Source organism: Chiloscyllium punctatum, chromosome 1 (genome assembly GCF_047496795.1).
Source record: "Chiloscyllium punctatum isolate Juve2018m chromosome 1, sChiPun1.3, whole genome shotgun sequence".
In the NCBI taxonomy this organism is placed as follows: Eukaryota; Metazoa; Chordata; class Chondrichthyes; order Orectolobiformes; family Hemiscylliidae; genus Chiloscyllium; species Chiloscyllium punctatum.
The window spans coordinates 79,039,117-79,055,338 of record NC_092739.1 but is presented as its reverse complement, the minus strand read 5'-3'; the positions used below and the strand labels follow the sequence as shown (position 1 = coordinate 79,055,338).

At 40.0% G+C, this 16,222-nt stretch overlaps 1 protein-coding gene across 6 annotated transcripts in view; it reads right to left on the bottom strand.

Annotated features, from left to right (window-relative positions):
- The window catches only part of cep135 (centrosomal protein 135), a 135,695-nt gene that overhangs the window by 23,933 nt on the left and 95,540 nt on the right, over positions 1-16,222 (bottom strand). For all 6 annotated transcript variants that reach the window (XM_072569596.1, XM_072569579.1, XM_072569590.1 and 3 more), the window contains 4 exons: positions 4,077-4,192; positions 3,361-3,515; positions 2,685-2,740; positions 1,808-1,976 (listed from right to left, as the gene is read on the bottom strand). In XM_072569596.1, coding sequence (XP_072425697.1) covers positions 1,808-1,976; positions 2,685-2,740; positions 3,361-3,515; positions 4,077-4,192 — 496 coding nt within the window. The remainder of the gene's footprint in view (positions 1-1,807; positions 1,977-2,684; positions 2,741-3,360; positions 3,516-4,076; positions 4,193-16,222) is intronic.

The window sequence follows — 16,222 nt, the reverse complement described above, 5'->3', positions numbered from 1 at the left end:
TTTTTATTAATTAGTATAATAATTATAGAATCATTAAACTGCCTAGTGTAAAGGCAACAAGGACTAAATTATCACAATTAATACAGGCACAACTTTCTAACCACTGTATTCATCATTTCTACAGCAAATAAAAAATTTAAAGTTTTTGGATGGTATAGGTTAAAAATTGACCTCAAGTGTAACTAAAGTAACTCATACATAAAGGTGCGCTAAGTATCAATCATTTTTCTTCTTAGCCATAACATGGTTGATACACATTATACTCACACATTATCTCAATAACATTTCTAGCATAACTTTGACAAGGAATTGTTTGGCCAGAAAAATCATTGCCAAGAAGAATGCACCAACTAGTTGATGACTGACAATTAACTGCCAACTTTGAATAAGGTAGGTTGACTCTGATTGGTCAAATCACAGTTCTGAGAAATGAAAAACAGAATGAATATCACTTTGAATTGTTGAGGTGAAGCAGGTTCAATGTGTATACGAGTGTGTCAATCCTAAATTGGTTGTCTGCCCAATTCTTACCACACCAGGGATTAATTAGCAAATGTTAGAATCACATCTAACATGGATACTGTATTTTGATTTTTACAGGTCTGGGCAAGTTGAATCATTACTGTTCCTGAACTGTTTCATTCGATCCTTTACTGGTATGGACATAAAGCCACATACCCAGCATCAGTGGGCACTGAAATTCATAAACTGCATTACTCAGTTGTGTGCTAGGTAGAATCTTCATTTGGCTTGGAGGCAGCATCTTTGTAGTGGTGAACACCAGAGCCCAGGACAAGGGGTTAAGTCAGGGTCCAGGGGCCCATTGGGTTATGTTGAGGCTATGACTGGGGTCTTTGATTTCTCTCCTATTCCACACAATATACCATTCATGTTGCTATTACTTACCAACCTCACCTGTTGCCTCAAACCCCCATTGAGCCTTTTGACAGGATACTTTTCAGGACCAATGTTAGGCTCATTCATTATTTTGTGTGATATACAGCAGAAATGATCTGATTAGCATAGTTGTTATCCCACACATACAAATTAAAACAAAGTTTGGCAGTTAATTGTTGGTCATCATCTAATTGGTACATCCATCATGATAATGCCTCTACCAATTAATTGCTAACAAATCAGTATTCTCTTCTCATAAAGTATAAATATTATCTTCCCTATATATTGGTGTTTCTCACTAGAAGAAATATGTCCCTTTTCATTCAAGTTCTATATTATTATATGACTAAATTAACAGATATGAAATGAGGAGGATAAACAACTTACATAAATGCTGAAAGGGGAACTGGTAAAGAGTGTTACTGGTATGAGTAGCCATATAGGGAAATATATATTTTAAAAGGCAGAAAGGCAAAAAGGAGTTTGAGGTTGAGGCAGGCTTAAAAACAACACAAATGCTTAAAAAAAAGTGTAATCAGAGAAGCAACTTAGTGCAACTAGTCAAATTTACAAATGACAAAATCAGGGTATTGTTATTGACATGTTACTTCAGTTTTTACAGCATTAATTAAGGTGGAAGATGGAATCTGATGGCAACTAGTATGAAATACTAAACACGAAAGAAAAAGGAAATAATATCGATGATGCATGAATTGCAAATTAAAACTGGAGACCACCATTAAGAGTTTGAAAAACATTCTGAATTTGGAAATGTTTTAAGAGTTCAAATTTAAAATCAAAATTGAAATATAGCCTTATATGCTGATAAGAATATTTCTATCTAACAAGTGTGGGACAGGGAAGGGACAATTTGCACTTGATTAAATGTCAAATAAATAATTCATATTACCTGATTTTCCCTCGTCATTTGAGTCAAGTCATCTCTCAAACAACGATTTTCTTTAAATGCAGCATCTCGACACTGTTCTAATTCCTCTGACTCCTTATGAATAGAATCTAGTTGCCGACGTAAGGAATTTATTTCCCGGTCTCGGTTACTTAGAGTGTCATTCAAAAGGCTGAGTGAAAATAAAGTTTAAAATACAAGTCAAATTTTCAGAAGATTTTCAGTGTGACTATATTATGGCTTTAAAAAGTGCATTTTGTCTTGTTTTTTTTCTGAAGAGAAGTTTTAAGAAAAGCTACTGAGCTATCTATTCGAATCCAATAAAGTAAACAGACTGTGATGCCTTGCTTTTTTTTTAAAGTTGGAACAAAAGAAGCAGCCTGAATTGGTGGGGTCAAGCTCTTACAGAAGCAGGATTTATAGTTTTAGTTTATCAGCTGCTGGGGTTACAAAGCTGAAAGCGGAAGCCGTTTTGTCTCTCTCTGTTACAGCTAAAAGCTGGGGGTTCTCTGCTGCTAGAATTGCATGCAAGACATGGGTTTTACTGAATTTGCCATTTTGCTATGGGTGTACTTATAGGATATTACTACATTGGAACAATTACTACTTAGTAGTTAAATAATCCATTATTTTGTTAAGTTTTCCAGTAGAGTTAAGTTATTCCAATTTTTCTTTTCTTTTGTTGCATTTTAACTACAGTGTATGAATAGAATATTTTACTTCAAATCTGGTAGTTTGGCCAATTGAATTGTATCCAGAACACAATGTTTAGTACTTGCCTTTAAAAGTCTGGACATCTTCTTAATATATTTTGTGGGGGTTTGGTCTGGTCCATAACTAAAGTTATCTATGAGTTCTGTTGTGTTACCGCTATACTTACTCCAGGGCAGATTCTAATTCAGTCACAGTAATTTTCATATTGGTTATCGCCTTTTCCTAGGAATGGAGAAAATATGAACTGTATCAGTTAATTTCAAGAGTTATGAATACATAAAAAATTATTACTGGCCCATTAGTATTCAAGAATGGGTACACACGTGTAGCTCCAGCCTCCTGAAATCCCTTGGGAAGCCTACCACTTTCCCTTACATATCCAATTAGGATAATTGTTTACATTTCATCTGTAGCACCAATTGCTTGATCAGAATTTTAAAAGTTGATGCAACAACACGAATTTAATAATACTTTGGGGACCACACACACACACACACACGTGTTTTTTAATGCTAAGATTAAATTCTTTCTCTCCTCACATTAGGGTATCAGGCAGATTGCTAAAAATCTGCAGATTTCTCAAACCAAAAATTATAACATTTTTCACAAGACAATTCAAATCCAATATAATAAAAACAGGAAATACTGAAAATACTCTGCAACACAAGCAGCATTTGCAGATAGACAAAGATTTTCAAGTGCCGAGTCCCACGTCAAATTTCCTAGTATTCTCCAACAGGAATAAATATCAAACTGCCAGATATTATAATCTACTTACTGTTTGCTGAACACACAACAGAAAGGTTAACTTAATTTTGGAATAGTCATATTAGTGTATTCACCCGATTGGCAAGGTTCTCTTCTAAGGTAGCAATTTTTTCGGTTTTTTCATCCACAGCATCCTGCAAGCAATCCTTCTCCTGGTCTAGAGCAGATACCGTAGTTTTTAATAAATTGATTTCTTCTCGTAGACTAGAATTCTGTCGATTGAACTCACCTAAGCAACAAAATATAATATACTTTAAATTTGTTTGACCACTTGTAATGCACCTCCACAGTCTACATAATAACTTTACACTTGTATTTGCCTGCTTTTATACCAATGAAGTCATATACAACACTGTCAATCACAATGTTCAATACGATAGGTTCTCAGTGCTTTCCAATTTACAGCTCTATCAGCCTCACATGAAGGTTGCTGTTTCCAATCCCATGCCCCAGACTGCTCTGCCACTCTGCCTCTCTTTAGCTACTCATTTAGGACTCTGTACATTGGCTACTGATTTAATATCTCCACAACTTAAAAATTCCAATTCTGCCTTTGGAAGGGGGAGGAGGTTGGGGGTGTGTGATTTGCACATTATTTTATGTTGGATGTGCCAAATAAATAGCAAAATAACAAAATAGTACAAATAATAAAGTGGTTGCATGTTTTTACAACATTTTAAAACAACAATACAAATGTCTAAAGTCCAGATTTAACCTGCATGGTTTGGACATAATGGATTTTGAACCTGAAGAATTTAGCTTCGTAGATGCAATGTTATATTGGTATTACCGAGTCTCTCCTCTTGTCTGTCAATTCTGTCTTGAGCTGTCTGAAGTTCCTTGCTTTTCACACTCAACCGATGCTGTATGTCTACAAGAGACTTCTCCAGGTGTTCATTCAGCAACCTGAAGCATTAGTACAATGCAGTCATTTCTTGGTAAGGATAATTATTGTTTAACATTTGAAAATGAGAAGTACAGGTAGTTCTTCTATAATGAGATGGTTGCGTTCCTGTGCAACCAAGCATTATAAAAAAATTGTGCTTTAGGTACAGTGCTTAAAACGTTGGTAATGTAATTATATTATAGCCAACACGTTTGAAAAGTGTGCATTTTATAAACATGTGTGCTCAATTTGGCAATTGCATTACAGTGAATTCGTATTAATGAAATGCATGTTATAGTAGAACAACCTGTATCCAAAAACATGAGTTATCTTTGAATTTATCCCTCCCCAGTGCCTCGGACCACCACCCCCTTATCCTGGGCCCTCCTCTCCCTGCACCTCCTATCCGGCCGGTGTGGGTAAGTCTGATTCATGGAATCATCTTTAAGTGACTAACTTGACTCAGGTGCCCTTTGTTTCAGTATGTTTTCCTGAATGTGTTCATGGCGTGTCTGGAACTTGTTATGGGCCAGGCCAAACCCCCTCAAAATATATCAAGAAGATAGTCTTGATCCTAACTTTTATCTTATTTAAAGGCAAGTGCAAGATTCTGTGTTCCAGATGTGATTAAATTGGTCAAACTGCTAGGCTTTAAGCAAAACACACTTTATTCTTATAACACAATGAAAATACACACAAAAAAAGTTATAACTCTAACTCTATTGAAATATTTAATAAAATAATGTGTATTTTAACCTAATCATCAACTGTTTTAATAAAAGCAGCATCCCATAAACACAACCTTGGTAAAGGCAAATTCAACAAAACAAATTTTCTCACTTGCTATCTCCAGTCCAGGAGAAAGGAACACCAAAATGCTGAATCCAGCAGAAGAGAGAGAATTTAAACTTTTAGCTGCAGCAGAGAGAGCTGAATCTAGCTTCTTCAAGTCCAAAACCCCTACTTAAACTTAAAGCGAAACTAAAGTCCTGGATTTGTGTGAGGCTGACTCCATACATTCATTTTTTGACTTAATTAAAAGAAAAACCACATAAGCAGCTCAAAACGGTTTATCCACTATTCTGAAACAGACATTCTGACACCACTGATAACACCTCTCTGCAAGAGAAACAGCACAGAACAAATCCCTCTTAACGGCACAGTATCACAAGCTCCAAATCTTTTATCCTGCCTATCCATGTGCCACATCAATGAGTAAGCCATACAGTATGTTGAGTGTACACTATGCCCAACACAATCACTTGCTTCTTCAATAAAACATTTATTGAGCGTTTACCTTTTGGATGGCTGATGCTCGATATGATGTCAACCAATATCTTCCACTGCCTGGTTTGGCGAGGAAGGCTGTGGTGCCACTCACAGCCTTGTCTGTTACAGCATTGCTTGCTGATGCTTGATCTATTCATTTTAACATATTCACTTCTCACTGCATGCTGTGATCCTCTTTCTCAAGTTCAATGGTTTACCTATTATGATCTGGCTATACATAAGCTCTCTAATGGGATTGGTATTTGTTCCACTGTTGGTTTCAAAGTTTTAAGCTTAACAGCTTGGAGATAAGAAAAGAATACTCTATTGGCAATACTTCAGAGAATGATAGAATCCCCACAGTGTGGAAGCAGATCATTTGGTCCATTGAGTCCAACTGACCCACCGAAGAGCATCCACTTGGACCCTCCCACTACCCCCATCCCTGTAACCCTGCATTTCCCATGGTTAATCCACATTGTCTGTACACTCCTGAATATGACGGACAATTTAACATGGCCAATCCACCTAACCTGTACACCTTTGGACTATGGGAAGAAACCAGAGCACCCGGAGGAAACTCATGCTGACAAGTGGAGAACGTGTAAACTCCATAGACAGTCACTCGAGGCTGGAATCGAACTGGGTTCCTGGCGCTAAATTAAAAGGACAGCACAAGTTGATAAAGGAAGGTAGCAATAAGAGTGATGAAGATCACAGCGTGGCAAAAAGGGATATACCATACAAACCTTAGAGTGCACCAACAGATACAAGGCGACAATTTCTATAAATAGAAATTCATTGCGCATTATGTGCATAAATAAATAAGTGTAACCTGATAGCAAGTACCTTCAAATATTTGGAATCCAGTTGCTGTCAAGTTGCATTTTAGGAAGCTAGGAAAGGTGATGGACTATCATTATTAATTAATGATGACATTAATATAGTGGGCACACGTGATCTTAATTCTACAGATCAAGATCTACAAGCTTGGGTAGAGATTATAAATAGCAAGGCTATTAAATCACTTGTGGAAATAAGTTACAATCCTCAACAGTAATTATGTTATAGGATGGAGTATATAGGAGATGATACAAGGCAAAATAAAGGTATAGCAATAACTGTGGGTCATTTTAATCTATGTATAGATTGAATGAGTAGATAGGCAAAGATAGTCTGGAGGATGAATTCACTGGTGTAGCCCAGACAATTTCTTAGAGCAGCACATATTTTGAACCAACCAGAAAGCAGGGTGTTTTCGATCTGATAACATGCTATGTGACAGAATTAATGAATTACCTCAAAGTAAAGGCAGCAGTGAGCACAACATGATTGAATTTTACATCCAGGTTCAGGGTGAGAAGAGTGGGTCTAAGACAAGTGTTTTAAAGTTAATTAAAGGCAATTCAAAGAAAATTAAGTTAAAAGGCAAGGAAGTTCAGAGAAAGTGGCAAGCATTTAAGAATAACTTGCAGCAAAAGTATATTCCAGTGAGGAAAAAAATGCCGTGAAAACGAGGCATAATCCATTACTAACTAAGGAGGTTAAGCATAGTATCAAACTGTATGTAAAAATGTACAGTCTGCAAAGATGGCGACCATCACCAAGGAGAAGGTGCTAGACAAACTAAAGGTCTGAAGGTGACGACACCCCAGAGTTCTTATGGAGAAAACTGAACAGATAGTGGAGGCGTTAGTGGTGACCTTTCAGGAATCACTGGCGTAAGGGAGGGTTCCAGAAGACTACTTGTGACCTACTTGTTTACTAAGGGAGAAGTCAAAAGACAGGAAATTATAGGTCATTAGCCTGACTTTGGTCGTTGGCAAGATTTTTGAGTCTAATGTGAGGGATGAGATTTCTATAGAAAGAGGAACCTTGATTATTTTATGGACACGGGTGGGGAGTTCGGTTAATCGAATTCCAGAGAATCGAATACCAGATAACATGTTTTAGCCAAGTAGCGGGACCTTGCAATCTTGCCGGATAATCCGATATTCGGATAATCGAATGGTGGATATTCAAGGTTCCTCTGTATTGGAAGTGCATGATAAAATAGGGTAAAGTCAGCATAGTTTCATCAAGAGGCCGTGCCTGACAAATCTGTTAGAATTCTTTGTGGAGGTAATGAGCAGATTAGACCAAGGAGTGCCAATGGATGTTATCTACCTGGACCTCCTGAAGGCCTTTGATAAAATGCTGCACAGGAGGCTGCATGTTGTTAGATGAAAGGTACTAGCATAGAGACTACTGGCTATCTGGCAGAAAGCAGAGAGTGGGGATAAAAGGGTCCTTCTCAGGATGGAAGCCAGTAATTAGTGGTGTTCCACAAGGGTCAGAGTTGGGATCACAACCTTTTACTTTTTACATTAACAATCTAGATGAAGGAACTGAGGACATTCTGGCTAAGTTTGCAGATGATACAAAGATTGGTAGAGGGACAGGTAGCATTGAGGAGGTGGGGAGGCTGCTGAAAGATTTAGACAGGTCATGAGAGTGAACAAAGAAGTGGCAGATGGAATATAGTGGCAGAATAGGAAGGTGTGAGATCATGCAATTAGGTAGGAATAATAGAGGCATGGACTATTTCCTAAAGTTTAGAAAATTCAGAAATCTGAAGTGCAAAGGGACATGGGAGTCCTAGTCCAGGATTCTCTTCAGATAAACTTGCAAGTTGAGTTGGTAGTTAAGAAGGTAAACACAACATTGGCATTTATTTTGAGAGGTCTAGAATATAAAAGCAGGGATGTACTTCTGGGGCTTTATAAAGCTCTGGTCAGACCACATTTAGAGTACTGTGTGCAATTTTGGGTCCCATACCTCAGGAAGGATGTACTGGAGCAGGTCCAGAAGAGGTTCACAAAAATGATCCCAAGAGTGAAAGGCTTAACAGATGAGGAACGTTTGAGGACTCTGGGTCAAACTCGATGGAAATTAGAAGGATGAGGAGGGACCTGATTAAGCTGACAGAATACTGAATGGCCTGGACAGAGTGGACATTAGGAAGATGTTGAAATTGGTAAGAGACAGTAGGACCCGAAGGTACAGCCTTAGAGTAAAGGAAAGAACCTTTATAACAGAGATAAAGAGAAAAATCTTTAGCTAGAGAGTGGTGAGTCTATGGAATTCATTGTCACGGAAGGCTGTGGAGGCCAGGTCATTGAGTATATTTAAGATTGAGATAGATAAGTTCTTGATTATCAAGAGGGTCAAAGGTTATGGGGAGAAAACGGGAGAATGTGGTTGAGAAACTTATCAGCCACAATCGAGTGGCGGAGCAGTCTCAATGAGCTGAATGGCCTAATTTCTGCTCCTATGTCTTATGGTTTTATAAGTGGTAGATCGTGACACTGGACAGAATTTAAAAACAAAGAATGACCAAAGAAACGAGGTCAGGAGGGTCAGGGAGGAAGCTAATTAGAGATAATAAAAACTTAACATTTGCTCTTTAGAAATACAAAGAAAAGAAAATACATTTGGAGAATTAATTTTGGGAAATGATAAATTGGTAGACGTGTTGAGCAGAGATTTGATGTCTGTCTTCACTTTCCAGTTCACAAATAACATTCCAGATATCTTGCATATCAAGAGGGGAAATTGAGGTAGGAACTTAAAATAAATACAATAAACAGGGAGAGGGGTAACGTCGAAACTAAAGGTTGACATGTTCCCTGGTTGGGATAGCCTACATCCTAGGTTTATAAAAGAAATGATAGTGAAAAGAAAAGATGCAATGCTTTTAACTTTCCAAAATTCTCTAAATTCTGGAAAAGTCCTGCCAGACTGGAAAATCGCGACTGCAGCTCCTACATTAAAGAAGGCAGGAAGCTACAGTTAGTCTAAAATCAATCTTGCAAAATATCTACGATTATGGATGTTCACAAGGGCACTTAGAAAATCTTAATGTGATCAGGCAGAGTCAACATGTAATGTAGACAGAAGTGAGGACTGCAGATGCTGGAAACCAGAGTTTAGATTAGAGTGGTGCTGGAAAAGCTTAGCAGGTCAGGCAGCATCCGAGGAGCAGGAAAATCGATGTTTCGGGCAAAAGCCTTTCATCAGGAGTGGAGGCAGGGAGAGCACAATAGGTGAATGGGGATGGGGATAGAGGTGATAGGTCAGAGAGGAGGGTAGGGGAAGGTAGCAATCTAAACTAAACTCAAACATGTGAAGAGGGAAACCATATTTAACTAATTTATTGGAGTTCTTTGAGCAAGTTACAAATAATATGAATAAAAGTGATTTGCAGATGTGGTATACTTGTGAAGGAAGCAAAGAGTCTCCCAAGAGATATGGATAAGTTAGTATCATGGAAATGAATAATACAGAAAGGCCCTTCAGCCCATCATGTTCGTGCCAATCAAAAACAACGATTTAACTACACTAATCCGATTTTCCAGCATTTGCCTTATAAACCTTATATGCCTCGTCATCACAAATACACATCTAATTACTTCTTAAATATTAAGAAGGTTTCTGCCTCTATCACTCTCACAGACATTGAGTCCCAGATTCCCATCACCTTCAGGGTGAAAAAGTTTTGCCTCACATTTCCTGTCAGAGGACCACGATTATCTGCATGTCGTCCAAGAGGTTGACTTCCCCGAAACTCTGTTAGACAACCCAGACATGATCCTTTTCACAGACGACTCCTCTTTTCGACCCTCAGATCATCAAATGCTAGCTGGCTATGTCATACGTACATCTTGTGAAACCCTTGAATCCACTGCGCGGATGGAAGGATCTTCTGCACAGGCAGCCAAACTGTGTGCCCTTACAAGAGCCTGTATACTTGCTGGCAAAATGTCTGTTAACATCTACACTGACTCCAGATATGTTTTTGGAGTGGCACAGGATTTGAAACCCTGTGGAGACACAGAGGATTTATTACCACTTCTGCAAGGCCCTGCCTCACAGCACCAGGGACCAGGCTTCGATTCCCACTTCGGGCGACTGTCTTTGTGGAGTTCGCACATTGTCCCTGTGTCTGCATGGGTTTCCTCTGGGTGCACCAGTTTACCCCCACAATCCAAAGAGGTGCAAGTCAGGTGATGTGGCCATGCTAAATTGCCCATAGTGATAGGTGCATTAGTCAGGGATATATATAGGGTAGGGGAATGCGTGTCAGTGGGTTACTCTTCGGATGGTCGGTGTGGACTTGTTGGGCCAAAGGACCTGCTTCCATACTGTAAGAAATCTAATCTAATCTAATCCAATATGCCCTTGCAGCATTCTCTGCTCATCAACAATCTTTTACAGACTATTGTGCTCCTGTCTGCCGTAGCTGTGATAAAGTACGCCACCCATACCACCCGATACAGAATCGTCCGAGGAAAGGCTTGCACTGACCAAGCTGCTAGACGAGCAGCATTAGCTGCCACTGTATGAGTTCTACAAGCTCCAAAGACAGGGGAAGCAGCAAAGGTTTTAGATCTAGTAGAGGGAATATGAGCCACACACTCCACAAGCCGAGAAAGACAGCTGGAAGCACATAGGAGCTAAGGAATCCTCTTTAGGGCTAATGATGCACCCTGACAGAAGGTTCATTTGCCCTAAAGCCTACTTGCATGTTCTTGCACTGGCTGCCCATGGGGTCAGCCACGTAGGAAAAGGAGGGTAGATACATACAGTACGACAAACTTGGTACGCAGCAAGCTTTGCAGCAGCAGCACAAGCACTAATATCAAAATGTCTAATATCTCTACAAAATAATAATGCTAAACCTTTAGCCAAGTATGATAATCTGTCAGTCCCAGTTGGACCCTTTAATCATTTACAGATTGATTTTGTCCACGTGCCAGCTAAACAGTGTTTTAAGTACAGGTTGGGAGTTGTCGGCATGCTGTTGAAATGGGTAGAGGCCTTCCCCTCAAGGAAAGACCATGCCAGAACAGTGGTCAAATGCCTCATGAAGGATGTGATCTCAAGGTTTGGAATTCCAAGGAGCATTGACAGTGACAGAGAGACTCCCTTTACTGCAACAGTCACAGAAAATGTTGGTAAAGCACTAGAAATATCCTATTCCCTATCAGCCCGAGTCCTCAGCCATGGTGGAATGGATGAATGGTACCCTTAAAACCACCCTGACAAAAATCACACAGGACACAAACCTGCCTTGGCCAGAAGCCCCACCATCAGAAACCAGGCCAACAGAACCAAAGGACTTACCCCATTTGAGATCCTGATGGAAAGATCAATGCCCACAGGAGAAATACTTCCTAAATTTCCTGTGGTTATGCCATGCGTCTTGACACAGGAAGCTCTTCTGGATTATGTCAAAGCACTCTGTAAGATGATTACCCGTAACCATTATCAGGTAAAGGGAGCCATTCCCTCATTTAACAATGACCCAATGTATCCCTTCCAACCTGGGGACTATCTCATGATAAAAATTATTGGATATCTCCTAGGTGGAAAAGCCTGTACCTTGTCCTCCTGGTAACCCAGACAGCTGTCAAGGTTCAGGGAAGACCCGAGTGGACACACAGAACCCGCTGCCTTCCCCGGAGAGAGAGGAGCAGAAACCACCAGAGGCATCAGCTCGCCTGTCAGGTGTAATATGTGGAGACTGATTGCCACTTCAGTCTCTGTACTCCTCATTGCCTTGTTCATACTGACTAGGCATGAGGGGAACAGGGAAAATGGATGATGAACTCTGTCACAAGGGAGTTGCATGTCAACACTTTTCTTTACATGACTTACATTTACGCACAGAAGGTTCACCACTCTAGCTGCTGGGTATGCGCCCATATCCCCATACACTCTAAGGGAGGAATCCTCCTGAGACCCATTCCATTTAATGAATCCAAAACAGCTGTATGGTGGTTGGAACAAACAGGTCCTCCGTTATGTTCATGTGATGGTGGTGGTGGGGGGGCAAGGAGAGAGGGGAGGCAGGTTTGACTGAGAGTCTCACGACTTTTATGGAGCCCTGATGGGACCAATTATTCTACTAATGATAAGTTCATTTGGGAGTCTGCATGTTATAATATGGAAAAATATAAGAGTTGGTTCCAACCTCAGTACAGCCTCTCGCAAACACCCCCAGCTCTGTTCCTCACTAATACCACACAGGAAAGGGTACACCCATGGGAACCATCTGCTTTAAAAGCAACCACACGTCATGGTGGAATGCTGGAACCAGTAAATGTGTCCATTCCCAGCTCCTTACCCAGTCCACATGCCAATCCACTTCCACTGGGAGTATCCTGAACCTTGAAGTTCCCTGCAAGACTACTACAACTGCCACGTTCGCAACTCTTTAAACTGGAACTCAGACCAATTACTTGAGAACTTATAATGGCACCTATTTCATTTGCTGCCACAAAGCCTACCCCTGGCTGCAATTCTCCTGGCCTGTAGTTGCTCTCTAGTGTATGTGGTCCCCTTTATATACCACTCACATTCCTCCTCGTTCCAACAGCCTTGGCCTCGCAAAGGGAGCTATAACTAGGCAGCTTTTTGCCATTCTCTTCCGCTCTTCTGGGACCACTCTACTGGCAACAGAGATCAGAAAACTGTCCTCAGTTCTTGAGGAAATAGCGAATGACACAGCGACAACCCTTAATCAACTTAGTGCAGAGGTGGTCACCATTCATACAGTCGCCCTACAAAACAGATTCGCCTTAAATTATCTACTAGCTGAGAATAGGGGCACTTGTGCCCTCATTGACTCTGAATGTTGCACCTATATTCCCAACTCCAGTGAGAACATTACCAACCTTGCCGATCACATTCAAAAGTCTGCCTCCAAGCTTCGTGACACCAGCTCTCCATGGGATCTGCAGAGCTGGATGGGTGGATGGTTTGGTCCCTTGGAAAGGCCCTCTTGCAGGGCCTTCTTATACTTGTCATTTTCATTATTGTTTCAGTTCTTATTATCTGTCTTATACAGTGTTGAGCACGCTTTGCCTTGCTATTACTAGCTCAGTCCCATTAACTTCCCAGTTGGTCAAGATCCCCCTCACTGAAATCCCTCACCCTGATAAAGCTGAGTACCCCAATGAATCTGAGCCTCCACCACTGGATAAACCCCCACAGGCTCCAGTTACATTCTCCCTTTTGCAGGAAATTCTGACCTGCTGCTTTGATCTTATGATCAAAAATGGGGGAATGCGGAAGCTGTTTTTGCTGGATTGCTCATTTGCAGAGATTTTGGTCTGTCATGGTGTTGCTCTCGCCTGGCTTATCTCTTGCTCTGGGTGGCTGTAGCCTGCTAAAACATTCTGTAACAACCACATAATGTATGCTTTTCCCCACATACCACATGAACTGTTTCTCTGTAGAAAGCACGACTCAGCCAAACATTATCAATAGGTGAATACAGTAAATGGAGTGTGCATTGACTTGAGGTCTCAGAATAATAGCTCGTTATGTACAGTCCTGAGAAACTGTCAGTTCGGCATCTTTTGTACTATATAAAATTGGAGTGATCAGGAAGCGCTTTGGAGATGCACCTGAGTATGCTAAGGAACGTTGTGCTCCCTATGATATCATGCAATAAAGTTTGTCAATGCTCAAGGCCAGAGTCTGGGGAATTTCTTCAACATATACATAGATCAGCTTCTGTTAAACCTTTTTGTGGAGAAGGGTACAAATGATTTCAAGAGGAAACTATTCAGCTTCTGAGAGGTTTCCCTGAACTCCACCATCAGTAATACTGACATAAAGAATGGTCTCCCACGTCGAATTTTTCCCTTTGCCAAAATTCTTCGAGCAGATTTCATTGAGTAAGATCAGCTCATCAAATATTCTAATAAAAGCAAAATTCTAGAGACGCTGTAAATCTGAAACAAACGAGAACGTGTGGGAGAAATTCAGCATTGTCTGTGGAGACAGAAACAGAGACAGCTTTTCAAATCTGATGTGACTCTTCATGATTGAAGAAGTCATATTGGACTTGAAACATTAACTCTATTCTTCTCTGCACAGATGCTGTTAGACATGCTGGCTTTCTCCATAATGTTCTGTTTTTATTTCATCAAATATCCTTCCCAGTAAGGTTAAAAATACCTGTACCTTTAAATAATCTGTTTTCTGAAGACAGTCTGCAAGGCTTCAACTATATTTCTGAATGAATTTCATGCAGAAATTACTTCTAGATAACCTCTCTCCTTGGTCATGACACTTCAATGGCACCAGCAGCTTAAAACCAGCCAGACATCATGGAGGCTACCACTATTTCTTATAATACTTCAATTTCAAAGAAGATATACAATATTCAGGGTTAGTTTTAAAAATAAGATTAAGAATTGAATAAGACTGAAGATTAGAAGAGCTTATGAACACATGGAATAATCTTTCATCAATAACAATTAATTATTTTTGTTGCTTCTGTATGTCAGACTTTGGAATTGCAACCATAGTGATAATTTTAAAATTTTGCATCGGTCTCTCTTTAGTCCTCTTTCCTCCAATGAAAACAATTTGAAATCTCTGAACCTTTTACTTAATATATTTAACCTGTAATTCTTAAAATCTTTTATGCTAACAGATAGTTGTAAGATTACTCAAAGGTTTCCTCTTGGCATTTAACTAGCAAGTGGGTAGCAAGAGAAGGGGTGGATTCTACTAGAAAAGAAAGGCATGCCTAAGGGGGACGGGGTTATTGTCTGGAAAGGTAATGGAATAAAAATGATTTCAAAAATATCCTTAGACATGAGAGTCAAAGTAGACCGTTTAGTCATGTTGCCTCATTCAGTTTCGACGTTACCCTCTCCCTGTTTATTGTATTTATTTTAAGTTCCTACCTCAATTTCCCCTCTTGATATGCAAGATATCTGGAATGTTATTTGTGAACTGGAAACTGAAGAAACTTCTTCACCCAGAGAGTGGTGGCTGTGTGGAATGCTCTGCCCCAGAGGGCAGTGGAGGCCCAGTCTCTGGATTCGTTTAAGAAAGAGTTGGATAGACCTCTCAAGGATAGTGGAATCAAGGGTTATGGAGATAAAGCAGGAACAGGATACTGATTAAGGATGATCAGCCACGATCATATTGAATGGTGGTGCAGGCTCGAAGGGCAGAATGGCCTACACCTGCACCTATTGTCTATTATCAAATCTCTGCTCAATATGTCTACCAACACATATTTTGTTTTCTTTTCTTTGTATTTCTAAAGAGCAAATGTTAAGTTTTTATTATCTCTAATTAGCTTCCTCCCTGGCCCTCCTGACCTCGTTTCTTTGGTCATTCTTTGTTTTTAAATTCTGTCCAGTGTCACGATCTACCACTTATAAAACCATAAGACATAGGAGCAGAAATTAGGCCATTCAGCTCATTGAGACTGCTCCGCCACTCGATTGTGGCTGATAAGTTTCTCAACCACATTCTCCCGTTTTCTCCCCATAACCTTAGATCCTCTTGATAATCAAGAACTTATCTATCTCAATCTTAAATATACTCAATGACCTGGCCTCCACAGCCTTCCGTGGCAATGAATTCCACAGACTCACCACTCTCTAGCTAAAGATTTTTCTCTTTATCTCTGTTATAAAGGTTCTTTCCTTTACTCTAAGGCTGTACCTTCGGGTCCTACTGTCTCTTACCAATTTCAACATCTTCCTAATGTCCACTCTGTCCAGGCCATTCAGTATTCTGTCAGCTTAATCAGGTCCCTCCTCATCCTTCTAATTTCCATCGAGTTTGACCCAGAGTCCTCAAACGTTCCTCATCTGTTAAGCCTTTCATTCTTGGGATCATTTTTGTGAACCTCTTCTGGACCTGCTCCAGTACATCCTTCCTGAGGTATGGGACCCAAAATTGCACACAGTACTCTAAATGTGGTC